The 27,591-nt window shown below is 42.8% G+C and overlaps 1 protein-coding gene across 3 annotated transcripts in view; it reads right to left on the minus strand.

The window, feature by feature from the left end:
• Nucleotides 1–6,819: 6,819 nt before the first annotated feature.
• The window catches only part of LOC122550270 (leukocyte elastase inhibitor-like), a 31,987-nt gene continuing 11,215 nt past the window's right edge, over nucleotides 6,820–27,591 (minus strand). For all 3 annotated transcript variants that reach the window (XM_043691017.2, XM_043691015.2, XM_043691016.2), the window contains exons 3-7: nucleotides 22,030–22,167; nucleotides 19,270–19,387; nucleotides 14,011–14,153; nucleotides 13,744–13,911; nucleotides 6,820–7,887 (exon numbers count right to left, since the gene is read on the minus strand). In XM_043691017.2, the coding sequence (XP_043546952.2) occupies nucleotides 7,420–7,887; nucleotides 13,744–13,911; nucleotides 14,011–14,153; nucleotides 19,270–19,387; nucleotides 22,030–22,167 (1,035 nt within the window). In that variant the 3' untranslated portion in view covers nucleotides 6,820–7,419. The remainder of the gene's footprint in view (nucleotides 7,888–13,743; nucleotides 13,912–14,010; nucleotides 14,154–19,269; nucleotides 19,388–22,029; nucleotides 22,168–27,591) is intronic.

The raw sequence follows: 27,591 nt of genomic DNA on the forward strand, positions 1-27,591 counted from the left end.
AGGGAGAAATAGTGCACTCCACTCCCTGTGGCGCCCACCTCTCCCTGAACAACTCCAGGGTGTTGGTCGACACCGCGTGCTCCTTCTCCAAGGACACCCAGGCTCTAACGTAACCGCGGGAGAGGGGCAGGCAGTCGGCCCTAACGACCCCCTCCACGGCCCGCTGCCTCGACCTGTTGATGGCCAGTTTGGCCAGGCCCAGGAGCAGACCCACGAGGAGGTCTTCAGACCTGCCCTCCCTCCTCCGTACCGGGTGCCCAAAGATCAGGAGCATGGGACTGAAGTGCAACCAAAAGCAGAGGAGGAGGTTTTTAAGTAAATCAAAAAGGGAGTGCAAACGGCCACACCCAATATACACATGGTCCACGGACTCCCCAGCGCCACAGAACAGGCAGTTGGGCTGGGAGTCCGTGAACCACCGCAATCTGCGTTTGCAGGGGACTGCTGCGTGCAGCACCCTCCACCCCAGATCCCCGAGAGAAAGGGGGAGGACTCCCGCGTAGAGAGCCCTCCACTGGGGATCCCCACCGCCCGGTGGCAAATGGGAACGCCAAGGCGTGTCCGGACGGTGGATGAGGGAGAAGAGGTGGATGGTGTGCAGCAGCAGTCGATACAGGGCCTTTCTCTCCACCTCCCTAAACAAAACAAAATTAAAATTTCGGAGGCGGCTCAAGTTGTGGGGCACAGGCTCCCGCGGGAAGTACGGGACCTTGGGGCCAATGTGAAATTCCGTCCGGGCTGGGGGTGAGCGTGGATGGGATCCCACCGCACACCTGAGCGTCCTCCAACTGGTGCACTACGTTGGGTCCGAGCACCGCCGTTTTAAGGCGTCGGATGGCGGTGGCCACGTACTGGACGTCTACCGCTGCCCTGCCTGCTATGTCCTGCGGCAGCGTCCAGCCCAGGCCCCCGGCACCCAGCACGTCCCCGACCCTGGTCACCCTCGCCGCCGCGGCCCTCCCCTCCGACAGCCACTCGAACCCGCGAGTACAGAGGTGCGGATTCCTGAGCAACGGCTCCCTGACGACAGCCGCTACTCCAGCCGGAGGGTAGGCGCAACGCGATTCGACCATGTTCCAGACAGTGATCAGGTCCTGGTAAAAGACAGGCAGCGTCTTGAGGGCGACCTCCAAACCCTCGACTCCGGGGGTACGGCGAAGGATATTGCTGGGGGGCTATGACACTCGCCGCATGGAATGGCGAGCCACCTTCCAAAGCCACCGGCCTTCCCAGCCAACCCGAAGCCGGTCGCAGCACACCACTAACGGAGGAAATGCGCCCAGCGGCAGTCGTGCCCGTGCGGGGAGCGGTCCCAGCAGAGGAGATCCGCCAGACCCCAACGCGACCGACCGGAGCCAGCAAGTTGAATCCTCCGGGCAGACTGCGCGGACCACACCCGTTTACCTCTTAACTGTTTCACGCCCTCTTGAGCTCTCTCTTCAAAGTTCTTTTCAACTTTCCCTTACGGTACTTGTTGAATATCGATCTCATGCCAGTATTTAGCCTTAGACGGAGTTTACCACACACTTTGGGCTGCATTCACAAGCAACCCGACTCCAAGAAGACACAATCTCGACGAGCCTTGCAGCACCACTGGCCTCACACTGTCCTCAGGCTAGGCCTCGATCAGGAGGACTTAGGTGTTTGGGCACCATCAGAGAAAGCGCTTCTATACGCCACATTTCCTTCGCCCGTCAGGTGAGCGGGGATTCGGCGCTGGGCTCTTCCCTGTTCACTCGCAGCTACTAAGGGAATCCTGGTTAGTTTCTTTTCCACCGCTTAGTAATATGCTTAAATTCAACGGGTTGTCGCGTCTGATCTGACGTCGTACTCAATTGTTGGTCAATGATAACATGGACGGCATGGTGGCTCAGTGATTAGCACTGGAGCCTCACAGTGCCAGAGATCTGGGCTGACTTCCACTTTTTGGTGACTGTGTGGAGTTTGCACATTCTTGCCTTGTCTCTATGGGTTTCCTCCGGGTGCTCTGATTTGCTCCCACAATCCAACAATGTACAGGCCATGGTAAATTACCCATCTTGTTCAGGAGTGCATAGGTGAGGTGGAATATGCCATGGAAGTGCAGAGTTACAGGGATATGGACCTGTATAGGATGCTCTTCCGATGGTCTGTGAGGACTTGATGGGTCAAATGGCCTAGTTAGGGATTCTATAATTCTAACTCCCGAGGATGTTATAAGTCAGGGAATTCAATTATGGTAATGTTGTTGAATGTTATATTTACTCTGTGCCTTGGCTCATAAATGATGTGGAGATATCCGTGTAGGACTGGGGTGGACACTTCACCTGATGAAGGAGCAACACTACAAAAGCTTGTTATTTCAAATAAATCTGTTGAACAAGAATCTGGTTCATGTGATTTCTGACTTTGGCTAATAAAGTTCAATTTACAAACTGAATGCTACCTACATGAAATGAGATGGACAGTATTTTTGTTGTCTTTGAAACAGATGTGACTGTGTTGTTCTGAAAGTTTGTTTTAAGGTGTCACTTGCTCCATTATACAGTGCTGGAATATAATGATGTACAAATGAGCACAGGACTTCTGAGCCTCTTTTGTGCATTTGGTCAACACATCTGATAGTCTAAAACTGCAGTAAAGACGATTTTTGGAGTCATGGAGTCATAGAGATGTATAGCATGGAAACAGACCCTTCAGTCCAACCCGTCCATGCCGCCCAGATATCCAACCAAATCTAGTCCCACCTGCCAGCACCTGGCCCATATCCCTCCAAACCCTTCCTATTCATATACCCATCCAAATGCCTCTTCAATGTTACAATTGTACCAGCCTCCACCACTTCCTCTGGCAGCTCATTCCATACACGTACACCCTCTGCGTGAAAAAGTTGCCCCTTAGGTCTCTTTTATATCTTTCCCCTCTCACCCTAAACCTATGCCCTCTAGTTCTGGACTCCCCGACCCCAGGGAAAAGACTTTGTCTATTTATCCTATCCATGCCCCTCATAATTTTATAAACTTCTATAAGGTCACCCCTCAGCCTCTGACGCTCCAGGGAAAACTGCCCCAGCCTGTTCAGATTCTCCCTGTAGCTCAGGTCCTCCAACCCTGGCAACATCTGTTCAAAAAAGGGAATAGGGATAACCCCGGGAATTACGGACCAGTTAGTCTTACTTCGGTGGTAAGTAAAGTAATGGAAAGGGTACTGAGGGATAGGATTTATGAGTATCTGGAAAGGCACTGCTTGATTAGGGATAGCCAGCACGGATTTGTGAAGGGTAGGTCTTGCCTTCAAGTCTAATTGAATTCTTTGAGGAGGTGACCAAGCATGTGGATGAGGGTAGAGCAGTGGATGTAGTATACATGGATTTTAGTAAGGCATTTGATAAGGTTCCCCATGGTAGGCTTATGCGGAAAGTCAGGAGGCATGGGATAGAGGGAAATTTGGCCAATTGGATAGAAAACTGGCTAACCGGTCGAAGTCAGAGAGTGGTGGTAGATGGTAAATATTCAGCCTGGAGCCCAGTTACAAGTGGAGTTCCGCAGGGATCAGTTCTGGGTCCTCTGCTGTTCGTAATTTTTATTAATGACTTGGATGAGGGAGTCGAAGGGTGGGTCAGTAAATTTGCAGATGATACGAAGATTGGTGGAGTTGTGGATAGTGAGGAGGGCTCTTGTCGGCTGCAAAGGGACTTGGATATGATGCAGAGCTGGGCTGAGGAGTGGCAGATGGAGTTCAACCCTGCCAAGTGTGAGGTTGTCCATTTTGGAAAGACAAATAAGAATGCGGAATACAGGGTTAATGGTAGGGTTCTTAGTGAGGTGGAGGAACAGAGGGATCTTGGGGTCTATGTTCATAGGTCTTTGAAAGTTGCCACTCAGGTGGATAGAGCTTGTAAGAAGGCTTATGGTGTATTAGCGTTCATTAGCAGAGGGATTGAATTCAAGAGTCGTGAAGTGGGCGGCACGGTGGCGCAGTGGTTAGCACTGCTGCCTCACAGCGCCAGAGACCCGGGTTCAATTCCTGACTCAGGCGACTGACTGTGTGGAGTTTGTACGTTCTCCCCGTGTCTGCGTGGGTTTCCTCCGGGTGCTCCGGTTTCCTCCCATAGTCACAAAGATGTGCGGGTCAGGTGAATTGGCCATGCTAAATTGCCCGTAGTGTTAGGTTAAAGGGGTAAATGTAGGGGTATGGGTGGGTTGCGCTTTGGCGGGTCGGTGTGGACTTGTTGGGCCGAAGGGCCTGTTTCCACACTGTAAGTAATCTAATCTAATCTAATCTAATCTAAAGTGATGTTGCAACTTTACAGGACTTTGGTTAGGCCACATTTGGAGTACTGTGTACAGTTCTGGTCGCCTCACTTTAGGAAAGATGTGGAAGCTTTGGAGAGGGTGCAGAGAAGATTTACCAGGATGTTGCCTGGAATGGAGAATTGGTCGTACGAGGATAGGTTGAGAGTGCTAGGCCTTTTCTCGTTGGAACGGAGAAGGATGAGGGGTGACTTGATAGAGGTTTATAAGATGATCAGAGGAATAGATAGAGTAGACAGTCAGAAACTTTTCCCCGGGTACAACAGAGTGTTACAAGGGGACATAAATTTAAGGTGAAGGGTGGAAGGTATAGGGGAGATGTCAGGGAGATGTCACTCTCTTTACCCAGAGAGTGGTGGGGGCATGGAATGCGCTGCCTGTGGGAGTGGTAGAGTCAGAATCTTTGGTGACCTTTAAGCGGCAATTGGATAGGTACATGGATGGGTGCTTAAGCTAGGACAAATGTTCGGCACAACATCGTGGGCCGAAGGGCCTGTTCTGTGCTGTATTGTTCTATGTTCTATCCTTGTAAATCTTCTCTGAACCCTTTCAAGTTTCACAACATCTTTCTGATAGGAAGGAGACCAGAATTGCATGCAATATTCCAACAGTGGTTTAACCAATGTCCTGTACAGCTGCAACATGACCTCCCAACTCCTGTACTCAATACTCTGACCAATAAAGGAAAGCATACCAAACGCCTTCTTCACTATCCTATCTACCTGCGACTCCACTTTCAAGGAGCTATGAACCTGCTCTCCAAGGTCTCTTTGTTCAGCAACACTCCCTAGGACCTTACCATTAAGTGTATAAGTCCTGCTAAGATTTGCTTTCCCAAAATGCAGCACCTCGCATTTATCTGAATTAATCTCCATCTGCCACTTCTCAGCCCATTGGCCCATCTGGTCCAGATCGTGTTGTAATCTGAGGTAACCCTCTTCGCTGTCCACCACACCTCCAATTTTGGTGTCATCTGCAAACTTACTAACTGTACCTCTTATGCTTGCATCCAAATCATTTATGTAAATGATAAAAAGGAAAGGGCCCAGCACCAATCCCTGTGGCACTCCACTGGGCACAGCCCTCCAGTCAGAAAAACACCACCATCACCATCCTCTGTCTTCTACCTTTGACCAGTTCTGTATCCAAATGGCTAGTTCTCCCTGTATTTCATGAGATCTAAGCTTGCTAATCAGTCTCCCATGGGGAACCTTGTCAAACACCTTATAGAAGCCCATATAGATCACATCTACTGCTCTGCCCTCATCAATCATCTTTGTTACTTCTTCAAAAAATTCAATCAAGTTTGTGAGACATGATCTCCCACGCACAAAGCCATGTTGACTATCTCTAATCAGTCCTTGCCTTTCCAAATACATGTACATCCTGTCCCTCAGGATTCCCTCCAACAACTTGCCCACCACTGAGGTCAGGCTCACTGGTCTATAGTTCCCTAGCTTGTCTTTACCGCCCTTCTTAGACAGTGGCACGACGTTTGCCAACCTCCAGTCTTCCGGCACCTCACCTGTGACTATCGATGATACAAATAATTCAGCAAGAGGCCCAGCAATCACTTCTCTAGCTTCCCACAGAGTTCTCGGCTACTTTTGATCAGGTCCTACTGTTTCAAGTCATCCAGCATTTCCTCCTCTGTAATCTGGACACTTTGCAAGGTGTCACCATCTATTTCTCTACAGTCTATATCTTCCATATCCTTTTCCACAGTAAATACTGATGCAAAATATTCATTTAGTATCTCCCCCTTTTCTGCGGCTCCATACAAAGATCGCCTTGCTGATCTTTGAGGGGCCCTATTCTCTCCCTAGTTACCCTTTTGTCCTTAATGTATTTGTAAAAACCCTTTGGATTCTCCTTAATTCTATTTGCCAAAGCCATCTCATGTCCCCGTTTTGCCCTTCTGATTTCCCTCTTAAGTATACTCCTACTTCCTTTATACTCTTCTAAGGATTCACTCAATCTATCCTGTCTATACCTGACATATAGGTAAAAACAATGACTGCAGATGCTGGAAACCAGATTCTGGATTAGTGGTGCTGGAAGAGCACAGCAGTTCAGGCAGCATCCGAGGAGAACTGGTGGTTGGCTCTCTGCCTTTATTCCTGATGAAGGGCTTTTGCCAAAACTTCGATTTTACTGCTCCTCGGATGCTGCCTGAACTGCTGTGCTCTTCCAGCACCACTAATCCAGAATCCTATACCTGACATATGCTTTCTTCTTTTTTTTAACCAAATCCTCAATGTTTTTAGTTATCCAGCATCCCCTACACCTACCAGCCTTCCCTTTCACCCTGACAGGAATATACTTTCTCTGGATTCTTTTTATCTCATTTCTGAAGGCGTCTCATTTTCCAGCCGTCCCTTTACCTGCGAACATCTGCCTCCAATCAGCTTTCGAAAGTTCTTGCCTAATACCGTCAAAATTGGGCTTTCTCCAATTTAGAATTTCAACTTTTAGATCTGGTCTATTTGTGGTGTGTTTTTCAATAAAACAAAACTATTGGCATTGATCACTATGACAGTACTTTATTTTTCAAAAAATAAACATGATACAGTTAAAAAGTGATACAATCTTACAATCAAAATTTGGTTGCCAAAAAACATGACTGTTAAAAATAAAGAAAATCCAAAATATCCTATTCCTGCTAATTAGGTCATTTGAATTACTGAATAATACAATTTTATTTCACTTATTTAATTTGAAGTATGAGATTATGCGAATTATTTGAATCAAACACAGCTTGGAGTAACAAGAGTATCCTGTTTAAGAATGTAGGAGAAAGTGATGCTGGAGATCGGGGTGGGGAGTGTGGTGCTGGAAAAGCACAGCCCAGAAAGCGCAGAATGTAATTTTGGCAATTTAATAAAAATGAAGTATACTTAAAAACATTCTGTCATCTTAAAGGAGATGTTAAAGTTTGAACTCTTTAAATTATAATTACTACATAAGCACAATATAACTAGCAGGAAATCAGTTGAATTTATACAATTTAAATCATTCCGTTTAGCAGATTGTCACCAAGCAATAATTGTAATCTGTAATCTTGGACATAACTGTATGCAAATAATGATTTTGATCAAGAGTACACCTTTCTCCACCTATTATTCTTTCATTTGCACCTTTGAACCTGCTGCATCATTTGCTGTGCACCTTTATATCCCCTGACTTCATCTCCTGGTGAAGAGAAGCAGCCAAAGAATAGAATGCTCTCTGATTTGTTGTGTTTGATGAAGAACAGGAAAGGGTGATCAACAACAAATTCTGCTTCCAATGGTAAACTTCGATTGTTAATGATGGCTGCAGTATCTGCTGCAGCCTCTGTGCCCTCTTCATTAACTTCCACGAAAGACTTGTGAAAAACATTTGACAAGAAAAGGTTACTTGCTTCAGACATTCCAGTGAAATTAGCCTTTGCCAGATCAAATGCTTCAGTCATCCCCATCGCTAAAAGTACATCTTTAAGGTCAAATTGGTCTTCCAATTTAAATCTGGGCAGATGAACCCTGACCTTGATTTTCATCATGTTTGCCTGGTTGGTCCAAAGGAGAAGGTTTTCATGTGTAAGTGTCTGCTCCAGCTATTAGGAAAAAAAACAGGTTAATCAATGGAAAATAGTGTTTACCGGTTTGTTTAGAATCATTTTTAATCAATAAATCTCTTGCTGCCAGTTAACCTATATATTTATCATCAATTTCATAGTTTCATCACACTTTATTCAGCAGGAATGTCACTTTGATCAGACAAAAAGCATTGGACCATAATTCCAAGTTATTTTTCAATACTTTAGGTTGACTTTTTTTTTTAGATTGCTTACAGTGTGGAAACAGGCCCTTCGGCCCAATAAGTCCACACTGACCCGCCGAAGCACAACCCACCCAGACCCATTCCCCTACATTTACCCCTTCACCTAACACTTCGTGCAATTTAGCATGGCCAATTCACCTGACCCTGCACATCTTTGGACTGTGGGAGGAAACCGGAGCACCCGGAGGAAACTCTCACAGACACGGGGAGGATGTGCAAACTCCACACAGTCAGCCACCTGAGGCAGGAATTGCACCTGGGTCTCTGGCGCTGTGAGGCAGCAGTGCTAACCACTGTGCCACCGTGCCGCCCATGCCGACATCTACTGCAGAAAGGCAAAAGTGAGGACTGCAGCTGCTGGAGATCAGAGTCAAGATTAGAGTGGTGCTGGAAAAGCACAGCAGGTCAGGCAGCAGGAAAATCTACTGCAGAAAGCCTTTTAAAAGTTTACATGCTTGCTTTCACTGATGCCCCGCATTCCCACATAAGTCCATTTCCATCTATGAACATTTTTACCCAACCTATCTCCTCTCACCTCAAACAACTCCGACATCTATTTCATTGATAAATTTGGCAATGAATTTCTAAGGAGAACTTTTGGAGGCCTATCTTATTAATACAACATTAGATACATCAAATTCTAACATTAAGGGTATTTACAATGTGTTTCACAGTCACCAGAAACACAGTCCACACCCGACAATAGCCTGATGATAGCCTGACCCATCATGATGCATCACCTGGCTGACAGATGTCTTCACCAATAATAATATAATAACTGACCCAAGTTATCAATGCCCAGGTTACAATCTTTCTTGGAAAATCTGAAAGATCCTCAACTGTTTGAAGATGTAGCCTCTTAGGCTTCGAGTGTAACATGAAGAACAACATAAATCAGACCATTGTTCATGAAGATCATAAGATGTAGGAGTGGAAGCACGCCATCTGGCTCTGAAGCCCACTCTGCCTTTCAATGAGATCATTGTTAACCTGATCACTCCCCTACTCCACCTTTCTGTTTCATCCCCATAAGCCTATATTCCCTTATTGATTAGCAATATGCATATACTTAATGACCCAGCCTTGAAAGCCTTCCACAGTAAAAAATTGATAGATTCACCACAGTCAAGAAAAGATCCTTCTCATCTCTCTCTTAAATGGCAACTCTTTACTCTAAGATTATACCTACTGGTCCCAGAGTCTCCTACAAAGGGGGAAAACCTCATAACATCTACCCTATCAAGCCCCCGAAAAATCTTATATGGTTAAATAATGTCTCCTGTCATTCTTCTAAATTCCGATGAGTACAAGTCCAACCTCCTCAACCTTTTCTCAAGAGATACCAGAGATAAACTTCATGAACTTTCTCCAGATCGCCTCCAATGCCAGTACATCTTTCCTGAAGTGAAGAGACCAAAATTGTTCAAAATATTTCAGTGGTCTATTACCTTGAATAGTTCTCACAAAACCTCCATATTATTACATTTAATTTCCTTTGAAATAAAAGCTAACATTCGATTTGACTTTCTGATTACCTGCTAAAATTAGATGCTCACCTTTTGTTAGTTTTGCACTAGGAATGTGTGGCGTTTGGCGGTCTTTCTCTTTTTAAATAATACTCAACTCTTCTATCCTGCCTGTAAATGCATAACCTCACATATACCTCAAATGTTTGTGACAATGCTGTCAATTTAAAAAGGTTATTTTGTCCTGGGTTGTTTTTTTGAAGAGAGGTTGTAAAGGCAGAGATGACAAACTGGCTACTGGAGATGGCCTTAGGAGGCCTTTAGGTTTATTTTCGGCAAGTTGGAACAATGGAAACAGCTGGAATTGGAGTGGCCAGTTCTCACAAACCGGGCTTTCTCGTGTTTGTTTTAGCTTTAGCAGTCAGAAGCTGTTTGGGGTCTTAGAAAGATAGAAGCTTCAGTGAATGATTCTTAGCTGCTATTTTCTCTGAAATCTCTCGATGTTTTTCCCTCCTGGATTGCAGAATTGCATGTAAGAATCTGTGTCTGAATTTACTTTTTTGCGAAGGGCTGTGTCTATGGAATGTTACTGAATTGGAACAGTTAATTAGTAATAGGTACTGTATCTATTGTTCAATTAAATTTTCCATGAGCTATGTTATTCTAAATTCTTCTTTCTTTTGTTTGCATTTTATCTATAGTGTTTAAATAAATAGTATTTTGCTTAACATCAAATAGTTTGACCAGTCACATTATATCTGGAACATGCACCTTTAACTCTACCTTTAAATCAAGAAAAAGTTAGGGTCTAGGCTACCTTCTTAAAATATTTTGATGGGGTCTGGCCTGGTCCATAGTATAGTTATTCCATCTATTTAGCCCATTCAATTACCCAATCTATACCCCTCCTTCTGTCATCCTAAATATTTGCCTTCCTACTTATTTTTGGACCATCGACAAACATTACAACTTGGAGTAGGAGTCAGCAATGCAGCCCCATGAGCCTACTTCACCCATTCAGGGAATTTAGTCACCTAGCCATTCACATTCCCTCAGCAGAATTTCTTTCTATCCATATTGTTAATACTGACATGGACCATGACAATGGGATCTTTTCCTTCCCACTCAAAGTTCCACTGTGGCCAAGATGCAATATCCTGAACCCAGGCATCAAGCAGGCATCACCACCTCTGGGAATCTCATTCCCGGCCACAGAGAAGAGTGTCTATTCCCATGATTATATTATCCCCCATTACAAGTACATTTCTCCTAGCTCTCCCCCCAAACCCCCACTTTTGAATGTGCCACAGTGCTAGAGTCAGCTTTCTCATCCTCCCTGCAGTCCCCACTCTTGTCCGCACAGGGAGCGAGACTCCCAAACCTGTTGGACAAAAACAAGGGGTGAGGCTCGTGCAGCACTAACCCTTGGATCTGTCTACTTGATCTGCTCAAATGTGGCATGGTCTGCTCAAATCGAATGTGTATTGCAATTAATTGTGGCCCCAACACTGATTCCTGCGGCAATCCAATTCTTCTTGTTTGGCAGTTCCTCAGGATCAAGCATGATTTGCAGAGGCTGCAGGGAAGCAGGGTTATCTGGTGGCTGACTAGTCTAGTCTTGGAGCTGCAGACATTCCAACAAGAGGGGAAGGTGGTGTTTGAAGAGTTGGATGGGGGGGTCGCTCAGGATTCTGTGAACCCTTTCCACTGCTTGTGCTTGACCTCCACATGGTGACACTTGAAGTGGCTGGCACATTCGCAGATGTTTCTTTTCCAGATTGTGCATTCTAGCTCAAGTGATTCAGTGGGGATGTGTCACTTGCTGAAGGGGGTTTTCAGGATATCATTAAGGCATTTCTTCTGTTCTCCTAGTGATCAGTTCCCATCGCAAAACTCAGAGTACAGCACTTGTTTAGGGAGTCTGTTTCGGGCATGCAGACAATGTGGCCTGCCCATTTCAGCTTGTCCAGTGCCTCGATGTTGGGATTAGTAAGCTGGGAGAGGACAGTCACATTCATGTACCTATCCTCCTAGTGGATTTGCAAGATTTTGCAAAGGCAGCACTGGTGACATTTGTCCAGAGACCAGAGATGTCTACGCTACATCATTCATGTTTCTGAAGCATATGAGGAGGGTGAAGTCCATGGCTGCTGTGTAGAACATGACTTTTGGACTAGATTTCAGGTCTTGGACTTTGAACTCCCTGTTCCTCTTGGCATTTGAAGGCTGCACTGGCACACTGGAGTCAATGTTGTATTTCATCATCAAAGCTCGCTTACACCGAGAGGAGACTGCCAATGTATGGGCAATGGCCCGCGTTGTCCAGGGACTCATGGATTTTGATAGGCGGGGGGTGGAGGTGCAGTCTTGTGTGACAGAAGGCACACCACTAGCTGCAAGTTGAAAATGTCTTTATCCCAGCTCTCTGTCTTCAAATAATTAGCCAATCCTCTGTCCATGCTAATGTACTATACCCAAGGGGTCTTATTTTATTTAGTAGACTTATGTGCAGTACATTGTCCATCACCTTTTGGAAATCCAAATACGTTTCGCCTACTGGTTCCTCTTTATCTACACAGTTTGTTACCTCCTCAAAGAATACATTTGTAACTAAGTTTGTCAGGCATGGTTTTCTCTTCATGAATCCATGTTGACTTTGCTTAATTAAGCTATGCATTGCTACATGGAGGATGGTGGGTACCTGGAATGTGCTGTAATGAGAGGTGGTAGAAGCAGATATAATAGCAACATTTGAGAACAGACAGGGACTGGAGGGCTATGGACCATGTGCAGGGAGATGGGAATAGTTCGGAACGGTCGGCACAGAAACAGTGAGCTGAAAGCCTTTTCCTGTACCATACTGTTCTATGCTTTATGTTAAATAAACTGCCATATAACCTTTACAATTGATTCTAGCATTTTCCCAATCACAGATGTGAAGCTAACTAGACTGTAATGGCTTGTTTTTTTTTGTCTCCCTTGCTTTCTCATTTCTCTGGGACTTTTTCTCAGTCTAAGAATTCTTGGAAGATTAAACGCAGTACAGTTATTACCTCTGCAGCTACTTCTTTTAAAATCTAGGATGTAACACACCAGGTTCAGGGAATATCTTGGCCCCATTGCGTTCCATTAGTTTCTCTAGTACTTTTGTTCTAGTGTTAATTATTGTGTCTATTTCCGCCCTTCCCCCCATTCCCTTTTTAGCCCTCTTGATAATTTTGGAATCCTATTAGCGTGCTGCATGGTGAAGACTCATTATGTATTCAACTACTCAACCATTTTCTGACTCAGCATGATTATTTGCCCAGATTCGTTTTCTAAGGGTCATATGTTCATTGTTGCCTCTCTCTCTTTTTAGATATTTAAAGAAACTCTCACTCTCCATTGTTATACTACTTGTCCATTTGCACTGCAGTTTATTTTGCTTCCTCATTTTTTATCGGTCATGTTTTGTTCGCTTTTAAAATCTTGCCACGTCTTTGATTTGCTAGTAATATGTACCATATTTTATGTTTTTATTTAATTGATACTGTCCTTAACTTCTCTGGTTAACCATAGTCAGTTTATCCCCTTCCTTGAATCATTATTCTGACTGCGATAAATCTTTGATGTTGAGGCATTAACTGTTGAAATGGCTATCACTATTCATCAACTGTCTTCTCTGCTAAATCCTTCCCAGTCCACTCGAACTAGCTCTGCCCTCAATCCCATGCTTAGGTTTAATCAGTTATTTCTGAGCCAGGTTTCTCGTGCTCAGACTGAGTGCTGAATTCTGTCATTTTATAATCATTGAACCCTAGAGGATCTTTGATTCTAAGAGAATTCGTTAAACATGCCTCATTACCTGAACAGCCTGATCCCTGGTTAGATCCACAACATTTTGTTCCAGTAAACTCTCCCAAATACACTCTATCAATTCTTCCTCGTGACTACGTCTGCCAATTTGATTTCTCAATCCACATGAAGATTAATGTCACCCTTGATCAATGTACTGCCCTTTCACATGCCAATCTTATCTTCTGATTTATTCTCCATCCTACAGAACAGCTAATGTTAGGGGGCCAGTAGACACTCCCACTAGTAATTTCTTACCCTTGTTATTTCTACAACATCCGTTCCAAATTTATTTCATGCTAACACACTAAGTCCATAATCGTACTAACCTGCTCCAGCCCAGTGGAGTTATCATTGATGCCATCAGGCAGCAAGATAATCATGCTTAGCTCATTTTGGATGTAAGGGAGTTCCAGAACTTTGGTTTGGAGTTCCTCAATATAACCAAAGTAAAATTCTTCTTCCTGGAACATCATGTTTATTGGCTTGGATTCTCTCTGAGAAGAAAGTTATGATTTATTAACATCTGTGTAAACTTGACAGAGTAAAAGATATAAAATTATTATAAATGAAATGTTATCGCCAGAGGAACTTACCTTGTTTAGCCAGAACGATTTTACGTATGTCTTATTTTCAGTAAATTTGCTGCTCCACTGCCCCTTAAAGTAGATGGCATTTACAAGAACAAGTTTTGTGTTGTGAGTAATACTTCTCTCTGGCAGAATGTTCTGGATTTTACCTAAATCAGAGCACAGAAATGAACAACTTCAATTTAGTAAGGTGAAGTATAATACTTAAAACAGCAATATATTTGCAGCTGACAATTCTGATACTAACATGCTATAAATGTTAACTTGCACGGTGGCTCAGTGGTTAGTACTGCTGCCTCACAGCACCAGAGACCCAGGTTTGATTCTAACCTTAGGTGACTGTCTGTGTGGAGTTTGCACCTTCTCCCAGCGTCTGCGTGGGTTTCCTCCGGGTGCTCTGGTTTCCTCCCACAATCCAAAGATGTGCAGGTCAGGTGATTTGGCCATGCTAAATTGCACATAGTGTTCAGGGATGTGTAGGTTAGGTGCATTAGTCAGGGGTAAATGTAGGGTAAAATGGTCAGGGTGGGTTACTCTTCAGAGGGTCGGACTTGTTGGGCCGAAGGGCCTATTTCCATACTGTAGGGATTCTATTCTATTCTAAATCACAGCAATGGCCTATTTGCATACGGCGTATTCCAGGGTTTAATGTTTTGCTCAGATTGATCAGATAAACTTGGACTTTCTTGGAATTATGCAATTTGACCCACACTCATTACAAACCCCTGGAGGTAAATTTAATTAAATAGTTGCAGTAGTGAGGTCATACGGTTTAATATCTCCATATTTTAAAAATCACCCTTACTGAGTTAATTAATATAATATATTTTACTTAGATCATGGGCTAATTAGTATAAGTTGAATATGGATTTCACTAATTTAACAAAAACAGAAGTTGCTGGAAAAGCTCAGCAGATTTATCAGGCTCTGTGGACAGAAACCAGAGTTAACATTTCAATTCCAGTAACCATTCCCCAGAACTGACAGTAACCGGGAAGAAGTTGATTTATATGCATAAGATAGCATGGAGGGAATGCTTAAGGAGTAAACGACATGGGGAGATAGAGTCCAAAGAGAGAGAAGAACAGTTGGACAGATAAAGAAGTGACTAATGATCAGTCTAGGGGAATGAATAGCTATGATTCATTGGGGACTATTAGTGGCTAACAATGTGTAATAGCATACCATGTGATAACAAGGCCTGATGTGTCAGGATTGAGGTAAGGACATGGGAGAAGGTGCCTCAAGCCCTGAAATTGTTGAACTCAGTGTTGAGTCCATAACGTTATAGAGTGCCCAATGGAAAATGAAATGCTGTTCTTCCAGATTGCGTTGAACTCACTATTGCAGCAAACCTGAGAGAGAGATGTTGGCCAGGGAACAAGGTGATGTATTGAAGTGGCAGGCAACATGATGGTCAGGGTCTTTTTTTCAGACAGACTGTAGGTAGTCTACAAAGTGGTCACCCAGTCTAGGCTCCACTTCCCCAGTGGAGACCACATTGTGAACAGTGAATGCAGTAGACTAGATTATATGAAGTGCAGGTAAAAGCGCTGCTTCACATGGAAGGTGCATTTGGGTCCTTGGATACTGAAGAGGTAAATGGACTGGTGTTACACCTTCTGCAGTTAGTGTCATAGAGACGTACAACACAAATACAGACCCTTTTGACCAACTCATCCAGATATCCCAGATTAATCTAATCCCATTTGCAAGCATTTGGCCTATATCCCTCTAAAACCTATCTATTCATATACCCATCCAGATGCCTTTTAAGTGTTGTAATTGTACCAGCTTCCTCTGCCCTTAGGTCCCTTTTAAATCTTTCCCCTCTCACCTTAAACATATACCCTCTAATTTTGGACTCCCCCACCCCAGGGAAAATACCTTGTATTTTTACCCTATCCATGCCCATCATGATTTTATAAACCCCTGTCAAATGAATGTAGGAGTGTCGTGATGAATGGTAAGGCCTTAAGGAGTGTAGTGGAACAGAGGGACCTTGGAGTTCAGGTGCACGGTTCTCTGAAAGAGGACTAACAGGTAGACAGGGCAGTGAAGAAAGATTTTGGCACACTGGCCTTCATCAGTCAATACACATAGTATAGAAGCTGGGAAGTTATGTTTGGTGAGACTGCACTTGGAGTATTGTGTTCAGTTTTGGTCACTTTGCTATAGAATGAATGTTATTAAACTGGAAAAAATGTAGAAGAAATTTTCAAGGATGTTGCAAGGACAAGGTAGGATGGGATGGTCGGTGAAGACAAGGTGGATCCTATTGCAATTGTGGGAGGGGAGGGGGTTGGTGAGTACTTAAGTGCATGAAATGAGTCAGGCCTGGCTGAGGGCTCCGTTAACCATGGTGCTGGTTGTGGAAGAAGGTGGACATTTTGGAGCCCCCCTTTTCAAAGTTGGCATCATCGGAACAAATGTGGCAGAAATGTCAAAACGGGGTAAAAGGAATAGAATTTTTACAGGAAGCAGGGCGTGAGGATGTGTGGTCAAAGTAACTGTGGGGGTCAGTTGGTTTGGAATGGATATTGTTGGCCAGCCTATCCCCAGAAAATAGAAACAGGGATGTCTAGGGAGGGAAGAGAGGTGTCAGAGATGGACCATGTGAGAGCAGTATGGAAACTGGAGCTTGGGGGCAGTGAGGGGTGTTGGTCACCGGATGAAGTGAGGTTAGTGACCGTAGTGAGCATATGGCCTGATGTTTTCCATGGTGACGTCATGGTTCAGGAGGAGCCAGGAAGAGGTCCTTACAACTGGTACTCAGTCTCTGCATGGAGAGGTCAGCACGCAAGACAACATCACCACTCGTGTCAGCAGGCTTAATTACAAAGTCAGGGTTGGATCTGAGAGCAGGAAGTGCAGTCAGTTCATGGGGAGATAGGTTGGCATTAGTGAGGTTGGGTAGAGAAAATGAGGCAACCAAAGTCACATCGACAGTTCTCAATTTATAATCTGTCTCAACCCCTCTCAATATTATACACCCCAATTCAGTTACCCTTCAGCCTCCTCAGTTCCAAAGACAATACTCCAGTTTATCCAAGCTTTTTTTGTCATGAAGTGTTCTAATCTTGGCAACATCTTTGTAAATCATCTGTGCACTCTTTCAGTGCAATCATACCTATCCAGTTTCTTGTTTACAGCTGGAGCCAAGCTGTAGCCTGACTTAGGTTACATACAGTTCCAGCATAACCTTGCCTCTGTAACATAAACCTCAGCTATTAAAGAAAAGCATGCTACATGCCTCCTTAACCAGTTTATTGAACTGTCCTGCTATCTTAAAAAGAATGCATTCTTCGTCTTCCAGGGTACTTTGTTTCTCCACAATGCTCAGTATGCTCCCAATTATTACAGATTTTCTTGTCCTTTTGCACCTCTCACAATGAATTGCTTCACACCTCTCTGGATTGAATTCTATATTCCATTTCTCTGCCTAACTGAGGATTTTTATCTTTCTGCAATTTAAAAAGTTCCTTATCATACTAACCAGAATATCATGTTCGCATCACCTGCAAAATTCTTTTATCATGCTCTCTACATTTGAATCCAAATTATCAATATTAATGCCAAGGAAGTTCCAAGATATTGGGAGGTCCTGTTGTGGCTGTACAGGACATTGGTTAGGCCACTGTTGGAATATTGCGTGCAATTCTGGTCTCCTTCCTATTGGAAAGATGTTGTGAAACTTGAAAGCGTTCAGAAAAGATTTACAAGGATGTTGCCAGGGTTGGAGGATCTGAGCTATAGGGAGAGGCTGAACAGGCTGGGGCTGTTTTCCCTGGAGTGTCGGAGGCTGAGGGGTGACCTTATAGAGGTTTACAAAAATTATGAGGGGCATGGATAGGATAAATAGACAAAGTCTTTTCCCTGGGGTCGGGGAGTCCAGAACTAGAGAGCATAGGTTTAGGGTGAGAGGGGAAAGATATAAAAGAGACTTAAGGGGCAACTTTTCCATGCAGAGGGTGGTACGTGTATGGAATGAGCTGCCAGAGGATGTGGTGGAGGCTGGTACAATTGCAACATTGAAGAGGCATTTGGATGGGTATATGAATAGGAAGGGTTTGGAGGGATATGGGCTGGGTGCTGGCAGGTGGGACTAGATTGTGTTGGGATATCTGGTCGGCATGGACAGGTTGGATCAAAGGGTCTGTTTCCATGCTGTACATCTCTATGACTCTATATGCAGAACTCCATTGGTATCAGCCTTCAACAGTCACACTAAAATCAAACAAAGAAATATGGGTGCTGGAAAATTTAAACCAAAAAGGAAATTGCTGGTGAAACTCAGCCTCTCATGGTCCATATTATCACCTTTCTCGCTTTTCTTCTTCCCTAGCTTAATTTGCCTAACTTCTCCCCTCTTTGTACCTGAGTTCTGTCTCCACAAATCCACTTATTATCCCACCTCTTGTCAGCAAATATCCTATTTTCCCAGATGTTCTGAAGGAGGATCAGTGGTCTTGAAATGTTAATTGTTTCTCTCTACACAGATGCTGCCAGACCCCCTGAGTTTTTCCAGCGATTTCTGTTTCTGCTTAAATGTCCTGTCTTTTGAGCGCAGATTCAAAGATGCCCATCTCCAAAACTTAATTTATTAATTAACTTCATTTATGATTCAGTTAAAACTTAGAAACTCATGAAAAGGAATCAGTTATTCAGTTCTTCGAACTTGGCCTGTCATTCGATTACATCAAAACTGATCTGTTGCATCATCTTCTCAACAAAGTAGCAAATTTGTTTCCCTGAAGAATTCCTTCAAGGTCAACACAGCATTAACCTTTGTTTATTATAAATATATATTTGCCAGGGATAAGTTTATTTCATAACAGCATCCTTCTACAGCATATCAGGTAGATATTTTCTAATAAACTTGTTCAGAGATGTTATGACATACCCCTGGAACAAGAGGACTTGAACCTGGGTCTCCTGGTTAAAAAGGAAGGGACACTACCACTGCACTACAAGAGCCCCTTACAGCACATCAGTTTTTGTTTTTATTAACCTACGTTTCTAATCAACCTTTTCAGAGATATTATTACATACTTCTGTAACAGGTGGGATTTGAAGCTGGGCCTCCCAGTCAATAGGTAGGGGCACTACTACTGTGCCACAAGAGGGCCCTTATAGGACAGCAGTTATGGTTTAATTTTTAAAGTCAGTGCAGCTGATTCATATTACTTTTGATTTTAATAGTTTGTAACTACTTCTCCTCTAGTCTAATTCAAATAAGTCATACAAATATCAAATATAACTTACCTTCAGTCCTGTTGTCTACCCAAGAATTGATCTCTTTTCTGGCAGCTTCTGGCTGACTTTGAAAACTAACAGCAGCCAATTGTGAATCATAGAATTTTGATGCAGAGTTTTGGAATGTCTGAAAAAAAAATGACCATCAATGATAATATCACTTTAAGTACAAATGGGAAAATGTTTACTTCTTGACAAGAGAGCCGTTAGAGCATAGGTAAACTTAAAATGAATTTAAAAAGATCTGCTGATGGGCTGAAACTAAGAGAAGGCAACTGGACCACTTTATATGTTGTATGTTCGACATAATTCAATGCTATGCACAGACAACTGAATGAATTCTGATCTACATTTTAGCAAAGAAATTAAAGATTCAGAAACATTTGGCTTGAGTTTTGCTAATAAAAAAGGGTAGGTTCAAGTCTCACCTGTTTCAAAGACATATCACCACATGTCTGAATGGATTAATTAACGATATTTGTAAACTCAACGCTGTATATACTGACTTCTTTTGACTTCATGAAATATTACAGCTAAAATAATGATTTGGATTGCTTAATATAACAGATGCCATTATTGACAACCAGATTTTTGAAACAAACTATGTTCCTTTTGCATACCACAACATTACATTGTCCATACAAATACCCATCTGAATTAAGAGGAGTAGGCCATAAGTTCTGATTTAAAATATTGGCCCCAACATTCTGATGATATTCTCTGCCACTGGAATTGTGGCTGGGTAAGATTTCTGTTCAGTCACAAAGGTTTTCAAAAAGTTGAAAATACCCTCATCTTGTGCTGCTCTCTGTAAGTATTTGTGAGACTTGTGCATTTTGTTAAACTGCCTGGTGAAATGTTCAACAATTGGGTATCAAGATGGTACATTTTTCCTGAGTGCAGAACACAACAGTTGCTCATTCTGTTGATTTGACTTAGTGAGAAAGCTGTTCAGATTCTCCACTCAGATTAAAATAATAATCAGCCCTTCATCAAATCCTCATAATTAAATAAGGTTTATTTCCAGCGATTGTGTTTGCTGTTTACTTGGTTAGAAGTCACATGACACCAAGTTATAGTCCAACAGGTTTATTTGAAATCACAAACTTTTGGAACACTGCTCCTTCATCAGGTGAGCAGTGTGACTGGTGTTGTGTGACTTCTGACTTTGTCCATCCAAGTTCAATACCAGCAGATCCTGTTTACAGCATCAAGCCCCCTGAGAAAGCTCAGGGATCCACATTCAACCAGTAGTTCTGCAATCTGAATCAATTGTACATCCTTTCATCATATCAAAACATTGAAATCATTGTGCAATACTTTTCACATGTATCATTCAGGCAGTAAAATTAATGGAATGGAAATTATAGAAAGGAGCTTTGTGGTGAGTATATTTCAGGACCAATTTAAAATATGGAAATTAAAGTTGCATGGTGATGTGCAGCATCTATGAAGGTCTCCAGGTCCCCAAACCTAGGCTTGCAAAATCACACACAGTGCCAATAGGACTTGCAATTGTCCAAATGGCTGCAAACAAGACATGAAAAAAGAAACATTTAGCACTTACATAAGCATATACTCGCTGAAATTATGATTGAAATAGATTTGTGGTGCAGCGTGACCCTTGAGGACTTCTACTGAAAAATGTGCCAGGGACCTCAAGACTTATGGTGTACACCCTGTTGTTCTAATGACTGAATGTTCCCTATTGTAGTACTGTTCAAATGATATCTTGGAACTCCACATCAGTACAGTATCATGGTGTAGCCTACATATATGAGGATCTTTCCATGGAATTGGTTTTAATGGCAAGTTTGACAAAAGTATAAAAGATTAAGGAAGCTTACATTCCAGTATTTATTTGTGCTAACTAAAATATGTACCAGAAATTTGGGCTAATGCCACACATAATTTTAGAATATTAGAAACCCTTCAGTGTGCAAGCAGGACATTTGGTCCATCGTGTCCACACCAACCGTACAAAGAGCATCTCACCTAGACCCTCCACCACCCCTACAACCCTGCATGTCCCATGGCGAATCTAGTTAACCTGCAATTGCAAGGCACTATCGGTAATTTAGCACGGCCAATCCACCTAAGCTGCACATGCTCTGACTGTAGGAGAAAACTAGAGCACACAGAGAAAACCCATGCAGACATGGGAAGAAGGTACAAACTCCAAACTGGTCCCTGGCACTGTCAGGCAGCCATGCTTACAACTGAGCCACCGTGCCGCCCCTGTTTTCTGTTCATTGACTTAAATAGTCAGAAGAATGATGCACAGAATGTGCTAAAACTGACATCTGCTCTCCTGTGCATGGACCTGAAGTATCATAAGTAAATGTTAAAAACTGCATGCTTCAGAAGAACAGAATGTGAAAAAGATACAATTCAATATATGAAGGCTCAAGTTTTCTTATCCCTAAAGCATTAGTTAACTTGGTAGTAGTATTTGCAACAAATTCAGGTGTAAGAATGAATTGAACTGGTTGTTCTCATTTTGAGATTAGATTACCTACACAGTGTGGAAACAGGCCCTTTGGCCCAACCAATCCACACCAAACCTCTGAAGAGTAACCCACCCAGACCCACTTCCCTCTGACTAATGCACCTATCACTATGGGCAATTTAGCATGGCTAATTCACCTGACCTGCACATCATTTGGGTTGTCATTATGTTTATGTTGTTTTGCAATAATTTTACACAATTGTTGGAAATGGTGTATCATGTCCAGTAGGTGTGACCAATTTTCATCATTCTGATCTTACTTTGAGAAATGTGTGTGTTTCCTCTCCAAATAGACGGTTAGCCAATTTCAGCAGATAAGGTTTGTCACGGTCATTGATACCAGCCATCAACTCCTTGAATATTGGATGGACATCTCCATCTGTGTCAAACTGCAGAACCTGTTGTTATGGAAATAAAAATAAAGATGTGAATCTAGACGGCTTAAATCTATTGACTTAAACCTCCCCAAAACATCTGACCAAATATATAGAGAACCAACTAGCTTAGTTGCTAAAATGGGATTGTTTTTCATCTTGCACTCATCAGGATTGTGACACAAGAAAACCACATTTCAAAAGGGAGCACATTTCAAAAGGGAGAAGATGGTGCTGATTGGTTGGACCATAGTTGGCATGGCAATACAGAAGGAATTGTTAAGTCATTCTTAGCTACTTAATCTCAGATCAACTGACAATGTTGATTTGGTTTCCAGAATAATTCTTAACCCAGCCATGACAACTTTGTAAATCTTGTCCAACAGCAGAATGCCATCTAACATTCGACTCAATATTCTGAGGTTTGTAAATATGTTCAGACAGTCATCCCACTCCCCCTAGATGATTGAAGGAACATACTGTTTGACATGGTCAACCTGTCTTCACGGCATATGATCTGCCATTACACCAACACTGAAAGTGCACTGAATTACTCATTTGTATGATCGGCTAAGTGTCTTTTGCTTAACAGCAGCATCCTGTTCAGTGGAGACTTTCATTCATGTGTTTACTACAAAGTTGCAACATGAAATGACTTGCTTCAGTTCTGCTGAGGTCAGAATTACCAAGCACATCACTAGGTACAGTGTATACTTAAACAAGCATTAAAGCTGCCAGGTTTAGTTGTGCAAATGTTAATATTAAAATAGACTTTTATAACCATCACCATTTCCACCAAACAATGGGTACCCTAACATATTAAATGTCCAAATCTGTCTTTACATATCTATAAATCAACATTTTAAATCTCAAAACCAAACTGTTCATATTCGCAATGCAAGATCCTATAGCACATTTGAACAGTATTTTCTATCATCAAGTATTATCATATCAATAATTAATACAAATAAGTATTATTACAGATGCCAATTAATGAATTAACAGCACAATAGAAATAAATCGGTATGATTTGGTGCTGATTAAAATAAGATGCGGTTGCAGGGAGACCTGATTTGGGAATTGAATATCCAAGGATACTCAGTGTTTCCAAAGTATAGACAGGGGGAAAAGGGGATAGTGTAGCTTTGTTAGTGAAGGAAGAGATAAGTGCTATAGTGAGAAATGATACCAGCACTGGAGATCAAAGTACTGAGTCGGTCTGGGTAAAAATAAGAAATGGCAAGGGAAAGAAGTTCCTGGTAGCAATAATCTATATGCTGCCAAATAATATCCTGCAGTATAAATCAGGATATACTGATAGTTTATGAGAAAGGTACAGCAATGATCATGGGTAATTTTAATAATGTATAATAGACTGGATTAATCAAATTGGCAAGAGTATTCTCGAGGGAGAGTTCATTGAATGTATTTGAGATTGCTTCTTGGACCAAGATGTTGGGGAATCAACCAGGGAGCAGGCTATTCTGGATTTTGTAACGTGTAACGGGGTGGGAATAATTAAAGATCTCATAGTAAAGAATCCTGTCAGGAAGAGTGATCATAACTTGCCAGGATTTCAAATTCAATTGGAGGATGAGAACCTGGAGTCCCACAAAAGTGTTCTGCAGTTATACATAGGTATCAGGACAGATCTGGTCCTAATGGACTGAATGGAAAGACTGAAAGGACAGTTGATATGCACTATCAGATGTTTAAGAAGATATTCAATTGCTCCCAACTAAAATATATTCCAAAAGAAAGAAAAATTGTAAGGGGAGCAAAGCAACCATGCTAAACAAGAAAGTTAAAGTTATATAAAGGCAAAAAACCAAGGTGTACTATATTCCAAAGATGAGTGGTGGGCTGAAACATTAGAAAACTTTTAAAGATCAACAAAGGGTAACCAGAAGTCTTCAAAAGAGAAAAAACTAAATTATTAAAGAAAACTAGCATAAAATGTAAAAACATGTCGCAAAAGTTTCCATAAATATGTGAAAGGGAAAAGAGAAGCTGAAGTGAATGTTGGTCCCTTGGAGGACGAATTTACGGAGATATTAGTGGGGAACGCAAAAATGACAGAATCACTAAATCAATATTTTGATTCAGGTTTCATGATGGGAGACACTAGCACCATCCCAATAACAATAAGTAATGCAGATGTTATAGAAAGGGAAGAATTTAGAACAATCATCATCAATAGGGAAACAGTCCTCACTAAACAGTTGGGATTGAAGGCTGACAAGTCCCCATTGCCTGATGGCCTACATCAGGAACATCAAGGAAGTGTGGCAGCAGGGATAGTAAATCCATTGTTGTAATATTCCAAAAATCCCTGGATGTGGAAAAGGTTCCAGTGGATTGGAAAAATTCTAATATAAGACCCTTATTCAAAACGGGAGGGTGGCAATAAATGACAACCTACAGATCAGTTAGTTTATCATCTATTGTTGGGCATTTATTAGCATGGAGAAAGTGAGGACTGCAGATGCTGGAGATTAGAGCTGAAAATGTGTTGCTGGAAAAACGCAGCAGGTCAGGCAGCATCCAAGGAGCAGGAGAATCGATTCTCCTGCTCCTTGGATGCTGCCTGACCTGCTGCGCTTTTCCAGCAACACATTTTCAGCATTTATTAGCATCCATTGTTACGGAAGTTAAAAATCACACAACACCAGGTTATAGTCCAACAGGTTTAATTGAAAGCACACTAGCTTTCGGAGCGCCACTCTTTCATTAGTACACCCCAGTCCAACACCGGCATCTCCAAATCATGGTTAGGAAGTAATAATAGGACATTTGATCAAAACGCAAGTCAAAATACAATCCATCAGAGGCAGTATGGCTTAATGAAGGATAAACCATGTTTGGCAAATTTGCTAGAGCTCTTTGAAGATTTAACATGCAATATGGATAATGGTGATCCTATAGATATGGTCTATCCGGACTTCCAGAAGGCATTTGATAAAGTCCGGCACACAAGATCATATGGGGTTGGGATAATTCATTAGCTTGGATACAGGATTGGCTAACCAACAGAAAGCAGAAAGTCAGGAATAAATGAGTCTATTTTCCAGTTGCTTCAAAATGTAACTAGTGGGGTGCCACAGCAATTGGTCTTCATGTGTCCTAACTATTTACAGTCTATATTACTGACTTTGATGCAGGAATAGAAAATACTATAGCCAAATCTTTAGATGGCACTAAAATAGTACAAAACAAGTTACAGTGAATAAATAAGAATTTTACAAATAGATATGAACAGGTAGGTCAAATTCATGCACTCACCCCTGAATAGCATAGTGAATCTACCCACAATGCATGGATGGCAGAGTTTTGAGAAAACAGTTTAGCACCATCTTCTCAAGGGCAAGTGCGAAATTAATGGCTGCTCCAGCCAGCAATGCCTGCATTCTATGAATGATAAGGTCACCATTTATTTTACAACCTGTGAAAACTTCTCTCATAAAATTATTTCTTTTCTCCTGTCCAGCTGCTGTATCAAGGTCTCAGGAATTTCTTCAGCCTTGGAGCACATTTTCTGAAGCAGTGTCTCTTCCACAAATTTGTTGCCGCCACATTCCCTTTAACAGCAGTCATCAACTTTGTGGGGAAATAATAAGGAACACTTCAACTGTCATTATGGAGCTGTGCTGAGGGTGCAAGTAGACAGTACACACCACCAACCCGCACCAACCAACTCAACCCGCCCCGTGGCTGAACACTTTAACTCCCCCTCCCACTCCGCCAAGGACATGCAGGTCCTTGGCCTCCTCCATCGCCAGACCCTGACCACACGACGCCTGGAAGAAGAGCACCTCATCTTCCGCCTAGGAACCCTCCAACCACACGGGGTGAATGTAGATTTCTCCAGCTTCCTCATTTCCCCTCCCCCCACCTTATCTCAGTCCCAACCCCCGGATTCAGTACCGCCCTCTTCACCTGCAATCTTCTCCACGACCTCTCCGCCCCCATCCCTCTCCGGCCTATCACCCTCACCCTCACCTCCTTCCACCTATCATATTCCCAGCGCCCCTCCCTCAAATTCCCTGCCCCCTACCTTTTATCTCAGCCTACTTGGCACACCAGCCTCATTCCTAAAGAAGGGCTAATGCCCAAAACATCGATTCTCCTGCTCCTCGGATGCTGCCTGTCCTGCTGTGTTTTTCCAGCACCACATTTTTCAACGACAGTACACAGACACCAATGATCTAGGATGATTAAAACTGAGGACAAATGATGCTTGTAGAATGCACATATCTGGGACAAATTCAATTGCAACATTTAAGAGGCATTTGGATAGGTATATGAATAGGAAGGGTTTGGAGGGATATGGGCCGGGTGCTGGCAGATGGGATTAGAATGGGTTGGGATATCTGGTCGGCATGGACGGGTTGGGCCGAACGGTCTGTTTCCATGCTGTACATCTCTATGACTCTATGACTCTAAAAGCTGGATTCTGGAACAGACCCAGAAAATCCAGGACATTTGGTCACCCCATTTAAGAAATAGGATGTGGAGACTTATAGGGGGCTGAACAACTTGGGCTATGGTGGAAGTTATGGCATAATTACATAAGAGATCAGACAAGGTCAATCTCAATGGTGAAAGCAACTTAGACCCTTTTAGGAATGCTGGATTTCAAGGCAATCTCCTCACCAGCAGCAGAGAATTGCATATTAAAGACAATTATTACTTGTTAATGACCTTGTTAAATTGTATCTTTCACCTCATTGACATCCAACTTCTTATCATACCAAACCTACCAAACAAACAAGGCACCAAGAATTGATGACATGGAAATCAGAGAAGGCACCTTGTAACTTCAGCTCGAATTGGATGTGAAAGCTTCCATTTTGTTCACCAAGAAATAGCATCTTAGGGCATAATCCATAGGCAGCAGCTGCATGCACTCTTTGGTAACCAAAATTGGGGTCCAACTTTTGACAACACCTTAAGATTCACATGGCACCCCTCCAACCCAAGTCATGGTAGGACGCTCAGGATATAGAGGCCAACATTGCAGGGCGTACCGGTAACTAATATTGAAAAGCTGTAGCAAGGACAGTTTGTGCACTGTGACAGACACCCAACTCAGAAACTGGACCAGGCTGCATCCTATGGCTGCTCACTTTACACCTAGTTGCTCTTGCCTTGCCTGTTAATGCGTTGACACTTCAGCCACCATAAGCAGTCAGGGGAATTCTGTATTATCATTGGAGACATGTGAAGATGGTAGTCTGGGAACTAGTCAGTCATGTCCAGGTCTGCCTGAAGTCAGTCAGTGGTCGCAGTCAAATATGTGTGTTGATTGTTCAGAAGGGTGCAAAGCACAGGCTTAGGGGAAGTGAGGTGGGGTGTAAATCATTAGGAGAAAGTGAGGACTGCAGATGCTGGAGATCAGAGCTTAAAAATGTGTTGCTGGAAAAGCGCAGCAGATCAGGCAGCATCAAA

This window comes from Chiloscyllium plagiosum, unplaced genomic scaffold (assembly GCF_037043375.1).
Source record: "Chiloscyllium plagiosum isolate Xiang-an unplaced genomic scaffold, Cpla_swu_hap1 HiC_scaffold_5, whole genome shotgun sequence".
Classification (NCBI taxonomy): Eukaryota; Metazoa; Chordata; class Chondrichthyes; order Orectolobiformes; family Hemiscylliidae; genus Chiloscyllium; species Chiloscyllium plagiosum.